At 44.6% G+C, this 18158-nt stretch overlaps 1 protein-coding gene across 1 annotated transcript in view; it reads left to right on the forward strand.

Moving 5' to 3' along the window:
* USP34 (ubiquitin specific peptidase 34) overlaps window positions 1-18158 on the forward strand; it is a 3618222-nt gene that overhangs the window by 2290275 nt on the left and 1309789 nt on the right. The window contains exons 44-45 of the mRNA XM_069608012.1: window positions 11197-11343; window positions 11464-11520. Coding sequence (XP_069464113.1) covers window positions 11197-11343; window positions 11464-11520 — 204 coding nt within the window. The remainder of the gene's footprint in view (window positions 1-11196; window positions 11344-11463; window positions 11521-18158) is intronic.

Raw genomic sequence — 18158 nt, forward strand, 5'->3', positions numbered from 1 at the left:
TCCGAGGTCTATAGTTACTTTATTCTTAATGGTTCATTAGCCCGTTTGTTCTCTCTGTTTTCCTATGCAGTGTGTGGTACTCTAGGAGGGGGGGCTGAAGGGGGTACTGAAGTTGGGGCTTAGTGACATGGTATTTATACGACGTCTGATGTCACATCCGGAGCCGATGACCAGGCGCTGAGCAAGGCGGATCCACCAGATAAGGAAGCTGCGGGAGAAGAATCCATAGAGACAATATTACAGCAAGTAATTTCTCCTTTTATATCTGTCTAAATTGAGTTATTGTGTGCTATTTAGTGTGGAGTCATTGAGGTGCCCATGACCCCACTCCCACTCTCCCGAGACTAAGCCTTAACTGCTCTTCATTGCTACTTTGATTGGGTTTTGGCTAAAATCTCAGAGCTCCCTGTTTATTAGGGTGCCCTCTTCAAATCTTTCCACCAAGCCAGATTCTAGAAATACATCTCAACAGTCACTTTGTCACTTCACTGGCCCGTCATGGCATGTAATCCATCGAGGCTTGGACCCTGACCCGTTTTGTATTTGGCAGGCTGGTGATAGAGCCTCCCCTCCAGGTCTTACAGCGGCTGGGGTTTGCCGCATCCAGACCCAAGTCTCACACGCTGCAAAGAGAGACTTTGCCTTTAAGGGGAATGCCTTCCCATGCAATTGATGATGGTAGCACAGAGTGTTTCTGTTGCTGGGAAACCAAGTTCTTCAAAGATGCCATCTTTTCGGGGGGTGCTGTTGCGCAGCAGTCCAAGATGGCTGCTGCCTGAAGGCTCCAGCATCAGCTGTTGCGAAAATCCTTCAAGTATCCTGCCTCCTTGACCCCCAAACCCTTGACAGTCGCTGGCGTGAATCAGTAAGAAGGGAAATGAGTGGGCACCACTTGATAATAAATCGGCGTGTATCAACTATCAAAAATTGTAGACAACAAAGTTGATTTGTTCAAATATTTCTTATCCAAATATTCAAAAAGGAGCTGGCTGTGATGAATTCGGAGACACCCAAATCCAAAATACATGTGCACCAGAAGACCAAGTGAAATACTGGGTCACACAGCCGCTCTCACAGTAACCCAATCTGGGTGTGTAAGTAGTCAAAATTACTCCAAATTCAATTCATAAGTAGGAAGATAACGTTGTGGTTCAGTTGTGTTTCCACATTATTTTATCAAAAAAATGAGTCTCTTGAATGAGAAGTCACTAATACACTCTTAGTGAGGAAGAAATCGCCACATATAGTTTTTTCAATCAGACCAGAAAATTGCCAATGCATTTCGGAATTTCATTTCCTTCATCACGGCACGTCTATAAGTAATGTATACCAATTCATCAAAAAAATTAAACATCATCATGCAACAAAACACAGCAACACATATCAGTGTCATATATATGAAAATGTAGAGAACATACCATTAAGTTGTAGTGCCAGAAGTGGATGGTAAAGATGAGGTAACAAACAGAAATGAGAAAAAAAAAAGAAAATAATGAGGCTCTATTCGGTATGAGTTAAAGACAGTGAGGTAAATGAAGGAAGCAATTTACCTGAAATTGGCGAAATGAGTACACAGTGTGTGGCGTTGTAGGCTATGTAGTATTCAAAAGCTGCCTGATGTTAATCAGCGCAGAAGAGCAGCCTTCAGTAGTATGGCTGTAATCAAAAAGCATACGTGATGGTAAGCGGGTGGAGTCCGTGTGTGCTAAACGAAATGGAAGCGTTAAACAAGCTTACCATGTGGAACACGGGGAACAGGAGTTCTGTTGGCGGCTCGTGTAATACTGCGGCTGTTGCATCGAGGCGTCGCTAGGGCAACGCTTCCTTTTAAAGACACGTGACCGCAAGACAGCCCGATGGGCACGCGGTCAAAAATAGGAGGTTGCAATCAGGTCCATGGGCTTGATCCGGACAAATATAAATATTTATCTGGCCTCATGACTATAAATGAGGAATTGTAGTGTGTTGAAAAATAGAAAAGCCAATATAGAGGTTTAATGAAAATGGAAAAAATACTCAGCTAAAGTCAAAAGCAAGAGAGCCATATAATAAAAATGGTGTAAATGTCAACCTGGCTGTACCAAGGGCTAAAGACACCAGGTCAGTGATGTGTGGTAAAGACATTGGTGATACAAAAAGGTCAACTAGATCAAATGGTTCATTCAAATGGATTCACACATTGGCATATTTACACACTGCTATAAGTGGAGTCGACAGAAGGCGGCCCTTTGGGTCCATGAGATACAAGACATAATGCAATGGCATTAGTAATACATAAAAGAAAACTCAACCATATGGTTATGTACTGTAAGACTTTCACATTTACATATTTAGACCCCTGCTGCGGGTGGCGTCGTCAGGAGACGGCGCCTTGGGTCCCAGACGTATTGTCCAGGAAATGCAGCAGGGTAGCTTATAGGTTCACATTCTTTAGGTACGAAGGATATCATACAGAAGGTAAGAACATATCAATCAAAACAATAAAATTATGAGATCATAAGAAGCAGTGTTAATTGATTTCTCCGTTGATTCCATTGGGAGCCAGACTACCAAGTTTGTCGATCCAAAAAGTCTCTCTGCGGTTCAACCGCTGGTTCAAGTCCTCATGTGGATTGTTTCTCGTAATTACTTCCAAAAACACGAATCTAATTTGAATCAGTAACATAGCCTGAATCTCCGGAGGGGCTTGTGAGCTTGTTTGCTGCATCTTGGGCACATTAACGGATGGGGCCTGGTGACCCGACTGAAGAGAGTGGGGGAGGGGTGACCCTCTGCACTGGGGTGGGTTTCTGCGCGCCTGTAACTGTACCTGTGGCGGCGGCCCTGCTTGCCCCCGGCTGCGGAGAACCTCTGCAGCGTCAGACCCGGCGGAAAAGTGGCTGGGTGCAACTGTGGGTGACGGCTGTGGAGATTGGCGAGACTTGACAGCCTTCGCGGCGCCTACAGCCCCGGGTGCGGTGGGTGGAGGCACGGGGTGCAGTGCATCCCCCGGCCCTGTGGAGCCGGCGCTCGGCATAGAAGACAAGCAGACCCCTGCAGGTGAGCCGGCGTGTCTGTGGGCGCTGAGTGGTGGCAGGTGCCGGTCCCTCCTCTCCTGCCTTGCCGCTGCGAGGTCAGGAATTTGAGCAGGTGGCCCCGGACCCCTTGGATGGAGTTGCACTTGGGTGGGACTGATCCTCTGGCGCACCCCCTGGTCTTCATCCTGGGGGGGAGGGAGCAGCGGTGTCTGGGCTACGGGTGGATTGGCCTGCCCGGGAGCTGCGAGCGGTCGAGAGAGGGTGAGCTGCGCGTCGTAGAGCGGCTAGCCCGACTGGACTGGAGTGGCATGGAAGTTACCATCTGGAAACATTACAAATAAACTGCCTGGTTTTTACTGCCTGCAAATTGAACTGTTCCTATGTGCAATCTCGCAGCATTGGGTATACACCCATGGAAATATCAGTCAATGTGCACCTGTAAACTGGGCTTTCACGGGCATCATTCCATTAATAAGGTTGTAACTCCTTTTGTGGACATTCTTAGTACGATCCTCGCAGGCAGTTAGTTGAACTATAGGGCACGACTGCGTAGCCAGGGCTGCCCTTGTCTGCCAGGTATGCAGCTATTGAAGGCCTAAACTTACTCTCATCAGAGGCCAAGAATTTGTGTAATACTGAAGCTGACATCAAGGCCTTTTGTGTCGACCAATGTGCCTGCAGACCCCTGTTGTAAAAGAGTAGGTGGAGAAACTGTGCTGAAGTGGTTATCCAATCTGTGTGGCCTGGCTGTTGTAGGCATTGCGCTGGTGTCCTAGGGCCTGCACGCCAGTCTTCATTGAAATAGATAGACGTCCATATCGATCCAGAGTGCAAGAGCTTCTATTAAGTGGGGAGCATATTCCCAGGGAAGTGCAGACGCGTGTTCCTCTGCAACAGCCACGCTAAAGGAGCCGCCCACCTGGAATCAGATCTGCATCAATGTTCAACTGAAGCTTCTGTTGTTTAGACCTTGTCCGGGGTGGTGGGCCCCTGCTGTTTAACTTGCTGGACTGCCGATCCTTTGAAGCATCCAGGTGAGGCTGCCAGGGTAGAGGCCTGTGTGTGACTGGCCGGGGACTGTATATTTGCTGGTATCAACTGGGCAGGACTATCTGGCTTGGCCTCTTACCTTTCCCAGCCCTATGGGTAATCAGAAGAAGCAGGCAAGGATGGAGCAGTTTGCCCGTCCGGAGCAGGCCCAGCCACAGGCGGCGCCCTTGCAGGCTCCGGTGGCGGAACAGGTGGACATTGCGGCCCTGAATCAGATGCTGCTCGCGTTGAAGGGGAGTACAGATACGCTTGGGGTCAAAATAGATGCCCTTACTTATAAAGTGGATGTCTCAGCAGTTCAGATAGAAAAAGTTTGTGGGCCTGTGGAAGAAGCGGAGCAGAGGATTGGAACCACAGAAGACAACGTTACCTCGTTGCAGCACAAAGTTGCGGCCCTCCAGCAACTGGTCAAGAAAACAGCAGCGAAGAACGAAGATTTGGAGGGACGCTCTAGGAGGAACAATGTCAGGATCACGGGTGTTCCGGAGTCTACCAACATAGACAATATGGAAAAGTTTGTTGAGCAGCTTTTGGTAGACGTGCTGGATAATCTGCCCCTATCGAACATGTACATGGTGGAACGAGCGCACCGTTCACTGACCCCCAGACCACCACCGGGTGCCCCGGAACGGTCCATTATTGCTAGGATTTTTTGTTACCAGGACAGGGACACTATACTGCGTGCAGCAAGGGGAAAAAAGAGTTAAAATAGGAAGGTTACACTATACATTTGTTTCCTGATTTCAGCCCGGCAGACCAAGACCAAAGGAAGACCTTCCAAACGTCAAAAAGCATCCACCGGAGTAAAGGAGCAAGATACTCCATGATGTACCCAGCCAAGCTACGGGTGCAGCATGAAGGGTCAGCGGTTTCCTTTACAGCCCCGGATGCAGCGGAGCAATTCGCCAGGAATGTACCTGAGCCAGGGGGTTTTCCCCGGCATTATTCTTAATTTTGTAATGATAGCCATTGCAGAGGAGGGTTGGAAGCTTGGGGCAAAGTTGCTACTTCCTGATACGTGGGGTGTTGGGGGTGAGGGGGAGAGATGAGTTGTCTGCGTCAGCTGCAGCCATATGGAGCGCTAGAGCTGCCCTCAGAGGCCCCGGTTGCTGCAGGTACTGCGGCATTGTTTAGTTGAAGTTAACGTTCTTTTACTATGGTTGGATTGGGTAGAGAGGGGCGGAGGGAGGGCAGAGAGCCGGTAGGTTATGGTTGGTGGCGTGGGTGGGAACGGGGGATGGATGGGGGAGGGATGGGGGATGGGAGGGGGAGGGAGGAGGAGGGAGGGGCAATGGGAGGGGAAGGGTGGGCGAGGGAGGGAGGGAGGAAGGGATAGGGAGGGAGGGAGGTGGGATGCTCACAGCTATTTGGGTATTGTATTGACAGTATTTTTGTATCGTCTTGCACACGCTCTGGCTCTCGTACTAACACTGGCGGGTCCTGGTCCCTTCACGCAGAGCATCATGGAAATAGTGGAAGGATGGGGTGTCATTGCATTCTGTACATTATGGCTGCAATGGGGATGAGCGATGGGCAGGGTATGCTGCTTACAATGACGACGTGGAATGTGAGAGGATTCACGAAAAACAAGAAATCTCGCCTCATAGCTAATTTCAGCAGGAATCATAGGGTCAACATGCTCTGCTTACAAGAAACACACCTGGTTAATGATGCGCTCCTTCCCAAACTAACAGGTTGGGGTGTTCACAGGTATTGCTCATCCTATTCCTCACACGCCAGAGGGCTGGCGATGTACATACATAGATCTCTTCAGTATCGACTACATGAACAAATCAAAGAAGAGGGCCGTTATATACTTCTGGCGGGAGAGATAAGCGGTGCAAAAAACTTAATTATAAATATATATGCCCCTAATGTAGATAGCCAGGACTTTTTTCATCAATGTGCCAGGCACATCCATAAATTCCCAGCCTATGAAATACTTTGGATGGGTGACTTCAATCTAGCCCTTACACTGGATCTGGACAGATCTGTCACGCTACAGCAGACACTCCCACAGGCAGCTAGGGCGTGGTCCTCAATTGCTGCGTACCATAACCTCCGTGACCTATGGAGGGAGGAGGATCCAACTACTAGAGAGTATACCTTTTTCTCAGGGATTCGCTGCAGTTCCTCCAGGATTGACTATATTATGGCCTCCATCGCTAGGAGTTCTGTAGGGGCTAGGATACTACTGCATACCCTTTCAGATCATTCCCCTGTGCTGCTTCCTATTAATAATATGGCGGATTATCCGCATTTGCCTCAGTGGCGTTTTAAGGCTACGTCTCTGGAGGACGTGGCCTTTCATGCCGGTATAGAGCAAGACATCCACACATACTTTCAGGCTAATACTGGCTCAGGACAAAGCCAAAGTATAATATGGGAGGCGTTTAAGGTTTACGTCAGGGGGTGCTGTATATCGAGAGAGGGGGGGACACTAAAGGCATTATGGGGGTCCACGAGGAGACTGGAGGGCATTATTCGCGACTTGGAAAACAAACAGTGCTCCTCTGATGACCTAGCGGTACAGGAAGAGCTGAGGGCACGCAGGGAGGAATATCAACAACTAGCTGCGAGTGAAGAAAAATATTTGGGAGACCCAATAATGGCAATGAGGTATGGAGAGGGAGATCGCCCGAGTAGAACCCTGGCTTGGGCCATTAGAAGGGAGAGACAAATTGCCCCCATAGCCGAGATTATGGGAGCGGACGGTGAGACCATCAAAGATTTGCATGGGATAAATAAGGAGTTCTATAATTATTATGCGCAGTTATACGCATCGCACTATATAGGTGGGTGGGACAATCTGACTGAATACCTCGATGAAGTAGCACTGGGGTGGCTAGATTGCAAGCAGGGCGGTGCGCTAAATGTCCCCATTACTGACGAGGATGTCCGGGAAGCTATAAAATTGATTCCCAATGGCAAGGTGCCTGGGTTAGATGGCATTACATCTGAATTCTATAAGGCTTGCATTGATATTGTAACACCTAATTTGCTGGGTATGTACGAGGATGCCATGTCTAGAGGCACACTCCCTGGTCGACCAGATCGGCCCTAGTGACAGTGCTCCCCAAGCCAGGGAAAGATCCACGTCCGCTAGCGTCATAGAGGATATTGTCGTTGATTAACATCGACAATGAAATATAAGCAAAAAGTATTAACAAGGCGACTGTTACCCCGCATACCTGCCCTGGTCCTTCCTGACCAGGCAGGCTTTATACCAGGTCGGTCCACCCAGTATAACTTAAGGCGCTTATTTACCCTGATGCATAATGTCAACCCTGAGGTCCCCATAGCGCTAGTAGCACTTGACGCTGAAAAGGCGTTTGAGTCGGTTGAGAGGCCCTTTCTTTTTGAGTTGCTGAGGCGATCGGGGTTTGGCCTTACCTATATTAGTTGGGTCAGGCTGCTTTATACTGCCCTACGCGCAGCTGTATATACAAGCGGAGTGACCTCTGAGTTTCTACTCCCTACACATGGCACGAGACAGGGGTGCCCATTTTCCCCAATTTTGTTTGCCTTGGTCATGGAGCCTCTGGCTTGTCATGTACAGGAGCTCACTCTCATCGGGGCATCTGTGTGAATGCGCATCGAGCTATAATATCGCTATATGCGGATGAAATCCTTCTGTATGTCAAACATCTCAAGCAGAATCTAGTTCCCTTAACGCAGGAAGTGATCAGATTTGGGGAACTGTCTGGTCTTAACATTAATTGGAATAAATCCGAGGTCCTCCCACTGACACCCAAGGCAGTGCAGTCCGACATGGGCAATGAATTCCGCTGGAGCTCTGGTGGGTTGAGGTATCTGGGCATCATGGTTACTACAGAAATCAAGTTGCTGTACAGGGACAACTATATTAAAGTGCTTGAGGTTCTAGAGCAGAAAGTGGAGTCATGGATCCGCCTCCCCATCTCGCAGGCAGCTCGACTGGCTCTGGGTAAGATGCTGTATGTTTTCAATAACGTTCCCATATGGCCCCCTGGCCTTTACTGGTCTCATGTTAGGACAATGATGTCTAGATTAGTGTGGGCTGGTAAACAAGCTCGCATCGCATACGACACTCTGACGCTAGCCTATGAGCAAGGCGGACTGGAAGTTCCCGACATGCATTGGTAGTTCTTGGCAGCGCAACTGCAGTATGTGATGAGTTGCAACTCCCCGAGCTCAGCTTATCCACATGTCATGGCGGCGAAAACGGTCTGTTATCTGATCAACTTAATGGGAATGTTGTGGGGAAATAGGGATGCGGTCCCGAGGAGGGAGGGGGGGGGGGCCGTCCAGCCAGTAAACGTAACTTGTAGGGCCTGGGAGCAGGTGAGTAGATTGTTGAATGCTGCGCCCTACCTCCATCCAGACTGGTCCATCTATAATGTCACATTCATACCACTTACACACGAAAAAGCATTTAAGGAGCACTTTTGCAAAATGGGGGTGCAATCGCTGGGGGACATGATACAAGATGGGCGGTTTGTACACTGGGAAGAGATGCTAGGTAGAGGTGAACATAATGCAGTGACCCTGTTCCTGTATTATAGAATAAGGGAGGTGTTAAAAGCTAAGTGGCCTGAATTCCCGTGGGCCCCAGTTCCCCATCTGGTACAACAACTTATTGTCATCCAGCAAATTAGTTTCCTCCATTTATAAAGGGATACGGAGCCCAATGTATGCAGAGCAGACGGCTTATAAGAGTGCTTGGGCAGCCTCCTTGGGTTATGATTTGAGCGATGCACAATGGAAGCTCATATGCACTCAGACCCGAAAAATCTCCTTAAATGCACGATACAGATTGACCCATTTTAAATTTTTGCATCGGGTTTACTATTCCCCTTTGAAGTTGAGCAGAATTTATATAGACAGCTCCCCGGGGTGTAGGAGTTGTGGTGGGGAGCCTGCCGATTTTTTTCATGTAGTGTGGGATTGCCTGCACATTAGGCTGTTCTGGAGTAAGGTTGAGGAAGCAGTGAGTAAAATGCTGCCTACGTCACAGGCATATATACGCCTGCAGTGTGGTTGTTGGCCCTAGTCGAGGGGGGGGCGATCTCGCACGGAACGGAAACTGCTGGGAATGGCAGTGGCGGTGGCCAGGCATCTGGTGGCCAGAAAATGGGGTAAGAGAAACCCTCCGACTTTTAATGCTTGGTTGGAGTGCATGAAAATGTGTGAACTAAGGGAAACCAGATATGCCACAACCATGCCGACTACAAGCCGCCCATTTGATTACTGGCCTCCATTCCGAACTTAACTTTCTGAAATGGATGTTGGGTCTCCCCACTCGGAAACGAGGCCAGATGGACATTCGTAAACTGCTGGAGGTGGGGTTTACAACACAGGGACATTCGAAATTAAGTGAAATAGTGTAGTATTGGTTAACTGTCTGTATTGGCATCACCTGTTGTTATTGAGTATACTTGGGATTAGAGCGTGTGGTACTGCGAGGCGATTACTGTTGGGACGGCGGGGCGTGGAAGGGGGGAGGGAAGGGGGGCTGCTGAGTTGTGTATCGTTTCACTTTGAAAATCAATAAAGAAAGTTAAAAAAAAAAAGTGTCATCTTTTCGAGTCTGTGGAACCCTCTATGAGCACCTCCGTTTCTCAGATAGACTGTTTACAGTTCATTACTTCCCAATCGCAGAGAGAAGGAACTGTAAGCCGTGTTGAAGCACCCATGTTCCCCGGCCAATGATTATGAAAGTTTGAATGCTTTCCCATCATGTTCCCTTATGTAAAGATCATGCTTGTGACTCTGCAGATCTTGGCCCATTGCAAACATTCTCAGAGTGGATCACAGGAACAAATTTGAAAACCAAGCTGGTCAACCAGCCTGATATAAATTTTGTCCAGCCTATGCCCCTCTAGTGGTCCTAAGTGCCCTCGGATGAACCAATTACCCCCTCACTGTGTCGATCTTCACAGAAAGAGTCTCGCGGGGAAATAGAGAGCACAATATAAATACAGTTGGTCCCGGTTGCTGAGTGTAGGAGGTTGGAGCAGGTTTTGTCTGGCAATTAGAAAAGCTTGGAACATGTTACAAAGACTGTGGGAGGATTAGATGCAAGAGGGGTAGAAGGAGCCAGCAGAAGATAGTAAGGGATTGTGGATGCAGTGACATGGGTAGGAGGTGATTAAGATATTGGTAGCAGCTGGAGGTGGGGATGTGAAGAACTGATGGAGATTGTGGTACTAGTTGGAGAGCGAGTGGAAATTCATAGGTAGTGGTAACATGAGGGGGGGTGTCAAAGCTCTGAGAAGGTGACAGTTGGTGAAGCAGGCAGCAGGAATCTCGGAGAAGGTGGTACCACCAGGAGAGGGTAGTGAGCCCAAGGAGGAGTTTGCAAGAGGGGTTGGTGACAAAGTAAGCAAGACTATCAAGATTCCAGCGGGCAAGGACCTGAATGGTGGGAGGAGGAATGAGACTGAAACAGGAAGGGTTACCATCAGATCATAGATGTGACGGGAAAAAGAGGGTCAAGAATACAACCATGTAGGTGGAGAGAGGACCTAGATACTAAAAGATGCTACGAGGGAACGCCATGCTTGAACCACAACACAAGTTGTGCCTAGAGCTTCTAGGTGTGGTACAACGGAAATTGAAGGTTATGACTTGGTGCTAGACTGCCATGGCTAATCCAGGAAGCCTGCCTCCTAGTTAACCTACAAGGACTGGTCACAATGTAAGGGCTTAAGTACATGACATTCCGAAAGAGAGGCTTTTGCCTTAAAGTCTTTTAGTTGCATCTGTGTTTAACACTTCATTTTGTAAAACTAAGAGATTAAAACCCCTGATATTCTGAATCCAGTTGTGTGTGCATCACATGAGGTCTGCTTGACACCCTTCTTGATAATTCCTTATTTCTTCCATCAAGCAGTTTCTTTGTATTGAAATGTAAGGTGATGTATTGAGTGCTCCAAAAAGTTTTAATAATTCAAACTAAGCCAAGTTGACATGATTTGCAATTTGTATGCTCTTCACCCGCGCTGTGAAATCTTACATGTGTAGCATGCAATATGAATGACGTTACAGATTGCTAACTTGGTATTTGTTAGTTATAGAGCCTGAGAAGCAAACAAGAAATACATATGTTTTACTATGAATGTATAAAACATGATTTTCCTCTATATAGGAAAGTGAGTGCAAGGCATATAACCCCAGGCCTTTCTGTAAAACATACACCATGGATAAACAGCCACTTAATACAGGAGAGCAAAAGGATATGACAGAATTCTTTACTGATTTAATAACGAAAATTGAAGAAATGTCACCAGAACTTGTAAGTATTTTCTTCCAGTATGCAGGCCATTCCGTTTTGAAAGAGTACAGTATAGATGTTCTACTGTTTCTAAAAGCAGGTTTCCTCAGGTGAGTCCTAATTCAAATTACTTTCTTTCAGAAAAACACAGTGAAAACATTATTTGGAGGCGTTATCACAAACAATGTTGTCTCTTTGGTAAGTATTTTTTAAATTGTTTTTGTATATGTGATCTGAAATCCACTTATAATGACCATTGCAATGACTGTAAATATCCTGCTTGCCATGTTCCTTCTATTTAACAAACTTATTGCGAACACCACTATTCTCTTAAAAGGGTAACTTATTACATTATTATTACTATTATTATTACAGTACGTGCTACAGACTTCAAGTCTTTTGTGTCTTTCAACTTCTTTGATGTCAACCTCCTGCTTTCTTCATTCAGTTCATTTTTTTCAGTCAACCAACAAACGTTTTTTCACAGCGGTCTTACATTGGGCTCTCGTGCATGCACGTCTACTAAGCTTTTTCTTCAATTTAAACCTGGTCTTTGCAGCCCTGCCAGATTATTCTGTTTTTAATTAACACTCATGGCACTCCTGCTAGTCCTATTTTATTTTTATTTTTTATTAAAATGCATTTGGTTTGTATCTTAAACCTTTAGTCTTTTCCATTAAAACTCTTGAATGTTAGGTCAGTTTTCGTAATGTCTTCCCAAAAATTAACAATGGTAGCCACCATTTGTCTGTTGTTTCCCATCAAAATTTGGCTCCATCTTTCCTTAATTTCCAGTTCAGAGGGGGCCCTTTGGTATTTGCCACTGTATATTAATCGTTTTGTGTTAAGTACTTCACATTCCATTAGAACATGGTATATAGTTTCTTTTTTCCCAGAATTTAGGCAAAATCTACAATCTTTATTAGCAGCTTTATTTTGGGTCCATTTCCCTAGGATTTCTCTTGTGGGAAGAAAGTTCAGTGTAAATCTTAAAAACCTATCTCAAATTCTTCTGTCAGGATAAAGGTTAAGGTAGTGTGGTAGTTGGTTAAGTGCTCTTGATTCACCCTCGCACTTTAAATTCATTTTATATCGGACTTTCTTCTCTTGAGTCTTGATCCAATCTAGTCGGGCAAGCTTTCTGTTTTGCAATCTGAGGCATTTGCGTCAATGTTTCCAACGAGATTTCCTTTTTCATACATAGACGCTTGGCTGCTTCTTTCCATTTATTTAATACTGTGTCATTAACTTTTCAATCTGAGGTTCTCAAAATGTTCGGGGCCGGGATTTTTTCTTCACTGTTCAACTTGCTAAATGGGTCCAATATTTTCCATTACACTATTGACTGTAGTGATTGGAACCCCAGCTCGTAGCGTGTACGAGCCATTGTTATCGCTTTCGGCAATCCCAAGATTTTTTGCCAGAATATCGCCTCAAGCTGTGTCCATATTGTTTGGTCCAGGTTGATCATTGATTCAGCTCCATATGCAAGGATGGCTGTCACCTTTTGTTTATAGAAAGTTAACACTGGTTTGAGAGAAAATTTGCCACATTTTCTATGTATCATAAAACCCTGTTGTGCCATGGCGTTAGTTTTAGATTTCAAATGCTGTATCCATGGCATTTCAGTTGGGGATTGATTGATCCAGATTCCTAGATATTTGTACGTGGAAACCTGTACCATTTTTTCTTTTTGCAAATAGTATGTGTAAGGTTTTTCTCCTTTTTTCTTATTACATGTCAGCAGCATAGTTTTGGTTTTCTTTATGTTTATTGAAAGTTAATTTTGGTCCATATATTCTTGTGTTTTGTTCAGTGCTAATTGAAGCCCACACAGTGTTTTTGCCAAGAAAATAATATCGTCTGCATATATTAAGCAAGGCACTGCTGTGGCATTTAGTTTCGGTGGATTTATACTGGGTTCGTTTGTGGCATTCTCAAAATCCGACGTAAAGAGACTGATTAACGCTGCTGCCAAGGGACTACCCTGTTTTAGGCCATGCCAAGTATTAATTAGATTTGTTACAACACCATTGGTTGTCATTCTTACTTGTATTATGGTGTTGGTATACAAGAGTTTGATGGGTTCGAGTATATCGCTGGGGCATCCCCATTGCTCCAGTTTGGCCCACAACAGGTCTCCATTGACTTTGTCATATGCAAGGCTGAGATCTACATATGCTACATATATTTGTGTTTTTGTCCTCTCTGCTTCATGTTTCAGCATATTTAGAATTGTCAGGTTTGCATTTGTGCCAACATTGCGGACAAATCTGGTCTGGCTGACTGCCAAATGGTTTGTTTGGACCATATATTTAATTTTGTGAGTAGAAGATTAGCAAAAAAATTTCCCAAAGGGTCCAAAAGTGTCAGTGGTCGATAATTCATCGGATCCTTAGTAGATCCTTGTTTATATATTGGTATGAGTGTGGCCAATTGCTAGGAATACGGTACTCTTTTAGTACAATTAATAAGCTCAATGATTTCTCCCCAAAACATGGCCCAAATTTCAGGGTTCTTTGTTAGTGTGGCGTTTGACATGCCATCCGGGACGGGGGCTCTTGATACATTCAGCATTTTAATTGTATTGGTCAGATCTTCAATATCGTAGCTTACATTCCATCTCTTTTCCATGGGAGCAGTAATTATATTATTCCCCAATGTTCTTTCTTGATATAGCTCTATGAAGTACTTTACCCATGCAGGTTCAGGAACGTCTGCTATCATTGCCTCCTGATTGTTTTTATTGGGTTTCAGAAGTTCCCATAATCGCCTGGTATTATTATTTTTAAGGGTGTTCATCATGAGTGCCGCATTTTCTTGTTCCTGAATCATTTTTGCATTTTTAAGCCAGTTTTAAAATGTTTGTTTGGCTGTGCTTATCAATCATTTTTTCGTACAAGGGGATTCTGTGTTGGCTCTCTTTATTGCAATTTTCTTTTCCTGTTTCTTCTCAGCAATTGCTTTGTTATATGTATATTTAGGTTTTGGGTGTGACTGATCTTTCTGCACCTCGGTCAATCGAAATTTGAGTAGCGATCCATAGTTAACTCTACTGTTATCTTCTAACTTCGAGTTCTTAAACAATTTAGTAATTGTTGTTAATCTACTTTGTGGGATTTAAAGCCGATTCATTCAGGACGACACTGTTAGCTGTGGGATATTTATTCTGGGACGCTTGTTAGTGTACATTTCCCACGTGAGTTTAAGGGTGTAGTGATCCCTGTGCTTGCTGTATACATTCACTGCTTTAATCACAGATTGAGGAATTCCTTTAGTGGTGTAAATATAATTGATTTGGTTCTTCCGCGCGACCATGTGGGGACTGGTGTATTCGTTGCTGTATTACATGCATCCCAACGGTCAAAATTTCTATTGCATACCTCTGTTACCCATCTGCGAGCTCGATGCTCAAGTAAATGATCTTCCATTATTTTCCCTTCATCATCAAACAAATGGAAGTTGAGGTTGCCGCATATAATGAATTCTACGTATTCATATTTCTGTGCAGTGCTGTCTATCATGGTCATTATTGAGTCTATTGCTGTTTCCTCTTTGAATTTTCTGGGATTCCAGTAAACGTTTGTAATACTTAGATGTTTTCTGTTAGTACTGATTGTCGTAGATGCAGGCATTTGCAGTATCGTTGAGTCCGTTTTCAATACAATATTCTGGGCCCAGCCACCTATATTATGGTATTCAATAGCTTCTAGTGCCAAGTCTTGTTTTATTAGCATGAGAAGTCCAGCTGACGGTCTGCCTGTTCTGTTAGCAGTTGCAGGATTCGTGTAGGTAAGATATCCTTCACATATAGGTGTTCAATAAGCCATGTCTCTTGTAGACATATGATGTTTGCTTTATTCAATTCTGGTTGGTCAATTTGAAATAGGTACTGGTGTCCCCTTGTATTCCCCGAACATAATGTGACAGTTTGTTTGATACTTTCTGTTTGTTGTTATAGTGCCGCCTGTTTGTGCAGCTCTCTATGGTCCATCTCTAAACTAGTATCTCGCCAAAAGGGCAATGCTTCATATTTCCATCCTACAGGTTCTTTGGCTGCCTGCTGTTGGTAATTAGAACTTTCTCGATAGGCAGTGTGTCTCTTTTGTTCCCTGTTTATTGCTCTTCTGCATACTCATAACGCGTGCTGTTTTTACAGCTCGTAATGTTGGAATACATTCTGCTATTGTCTCGCCGGATCATGGTGGCGGTGTCATCAGGCCTGTTGTCTTGGCTATCCTCTGAAGTCACGATGAACCCAAGTGACTTTATCTCTTTCGCACATGCTGTTATTTGACTCCTCAATTCTGTTGTATGACAATGTATCCAAATTTTATCAAAGCCTTTGTCATCAATGAACTCTATTAGTTTAAGGTCATTGGTGTTCAGCTTTCTAATTTAGGTATCGCCTGGAAAAGGCATAGTGTGTTAGTTCTGTTCATGATGATTTTTGACTCTTTATCCGTTTTTCCTTCTAATTTCAAACGGATTAATTTTGGTCTCCAATGGGGATCAACAAACCTGGGCTATTTGCGGTACGGGCTTGTCGCAGTGGTATCTTGCTTCTCATTCCGGACAGAGCATTCGGTGCTAATACAACTGACATCCTCTGTTTGGTGTTCATAATCTGACCTCTCCAGTCTTGTTGAAGACAAAGTACAATTTCCAGAATACAGTTCTTCATCCGATATCTCTTCGCATGATAGCTCTACAGATATATGCGATCCTACGAATGATTCCTCATAGCAGTCTATTATGATCATTGAAGTCATATTTGTTTGTTGTTCGGATTGTATGGTTCTCAACATGCTTTCATTCTGTGATCTCTGCATCGTGTGTCGTATAAGTAGGTAGGTTCATCAAAGAGTCGATATTTCCTTGTTCTATTTCTCTAGCTTCTATAGTCTGTGTTATAGGATTCTCTTTAGTCTTTCCTTGAGTTTGGATGTTTTCTTCATTCACTCTAATTCTGTTCTCGGCCTCATTTCTGTTAGCCTTGGCCGTTCTTGGCACATTCAGTTCCGTCTGCTTACATTTTTTGGGAGTTTCCTTGTTGCTATGTAACAAGTTTATAAGAAAAGCTCTTGAGCCTCGTTGTTGTTTTTTGGTTTGCTTTTTCAGAACCCCTGTTCTTACTTTTCCGGCAGTGTTCTGAACTTGTTGTTCGAATATGCTGTAATTCTGACTCCCTTTGGGTTGTTTCCTATTCAGGTCAAGGTTTGCTTCTGTTACATCCAGAATCTGACTAGGATTCTTTTTGTTCACCTTATTCTGTAAAGCATCGATGTCAAGTCAATCAAAAGTATGTCCGCTTCAGGATTCAAGTTATCTGGTTGGTTTTTGCCATTCTTAATTTGGTTATTTGAAGCTCTTGAGTCAGTTGGCTGAGCTTTCAAATCTTCTTCGGGCAATTCGTTCTTCTTTTGAGTTCTTTCTCTGTTATGATTGTTCGTTAATGATGTCTTAGTAATGGTGATTAAAGCTTCAGTTAGTGAGGCTTTGTCCATTCGGTCCTGTCTTGCTATATCAGCGAATCGTTGTTGCCAAATATAGCTTTTTTGCGCTTCTACACTGAGCCGTTCTTGGATCTTATATGTAAGTTGTTCGAGACTCTTTTGTTTGTCGAAGATGGATTTTAAAATCTTTGTGTGTTCTTTAACAGTCTTGATTACGGCGATCAACATATTTTGTAGATCTACCATTCTAGTGGCGATGGACTCCTGCTGTTGGGTTGGATTTATAATACAGGGGCATGTAAACTCTTCCGTCTTAAAAGCTTTTTTCTTGTCGTATGATCCAACTTTTGTCGTTTGTCTCTTTTTTGCTATTAAATCCCCTGTATCAGTGTTAGCCAAGGTTATGTTATCCCCAACACTGTCCTCCATTCTGTTTCCAGATTCATTGCCCAGTCTTTTGTTTTTTTTTAATCGTTTGTTGTAATCGCATCAGAGCTTCTATTTCGGTCAAATTCAGTGAAAGTCGTTCCAAACGGTGTGGACTTAATGGTACAGTCTCTTTCCAATGATGATCTGATTTTGTTGCTCTTTGGTAATATTGTTTCCATTTTCCTTAGCGGCTTTCTCCTTTTGTGAGAGTGGTTCAATGAGCGCTGCCCCATTCTCGTTCCCATACGCGGGCTTATTTAAGCTGTCATTTTTATTTACCTCTGTGTATGTTTCTACATCACTGATTTGGGGTTTTTCACTCGTACTCTGCAGCTCCTTTCTCCATTGCGCTTGTAGCAAGCTTTTTCTTTCAGATTCAGTATTATCTATAAAATCATTTTTGTCTTGAAACAAATGTGAGGTATTTAGAGTAACTGCACTTGAGTTTCTTTGTATACAAATGCTTTTTTCGCCATTCATTTCATCCACTCTTTCATTTAGCACAGGTATGAAATTTACTTCCTTTGTCTGTTCTCGTATGCTGATAATGGGTACTCTCTCTTTAAGTTGAGAGACTTTTGGAGCCTCCCCCAGGGTGGGGCTATCATGTTCCATTGATTCATTTGTGCTATAGATAATTTCTCCGACATCTTTTTTGTTCGGGGCCTCGTTTGGTTTGCAGGTAGTTTCTCTAGGGGTAAGGCTCTTCCAACTTCCACCGCTTTAATCATTGTTCCGTTCTAAATAAAAGCAGCACAAGATGTCCTGCGAGTCTCTCCGCTTCCGACCCAATCTTCGTGAGCGAGTCTGCAGCACCCAGGCAGCAGCCAACTCGCCACGGGAAGACCGCCCGCCCTCTGCTCCAATTCCTGGTTCTTGATCGCAGGGGGCACACAGATGACTAGTTGCTCTGAGCGTGTGGAAGGGCCGGGGGGGAGGAGGGGGGTTTTG

The sequence above is a fragment of the Ambystoma mexicanum genome, chromosome 4q (genome assembly GCF_040938575.1).
Source record: "Ambystoma mexicanum isolate Mex_15411 chromosome 4q, UKY_AmexF1_1, whole genome shotgun sequence".
NCBI lineage: Eukaryota > Metazoa > Chordata > Amphibia > Caudata > Ambystomatidae > Ambystoma > Ambystoma mexicanum.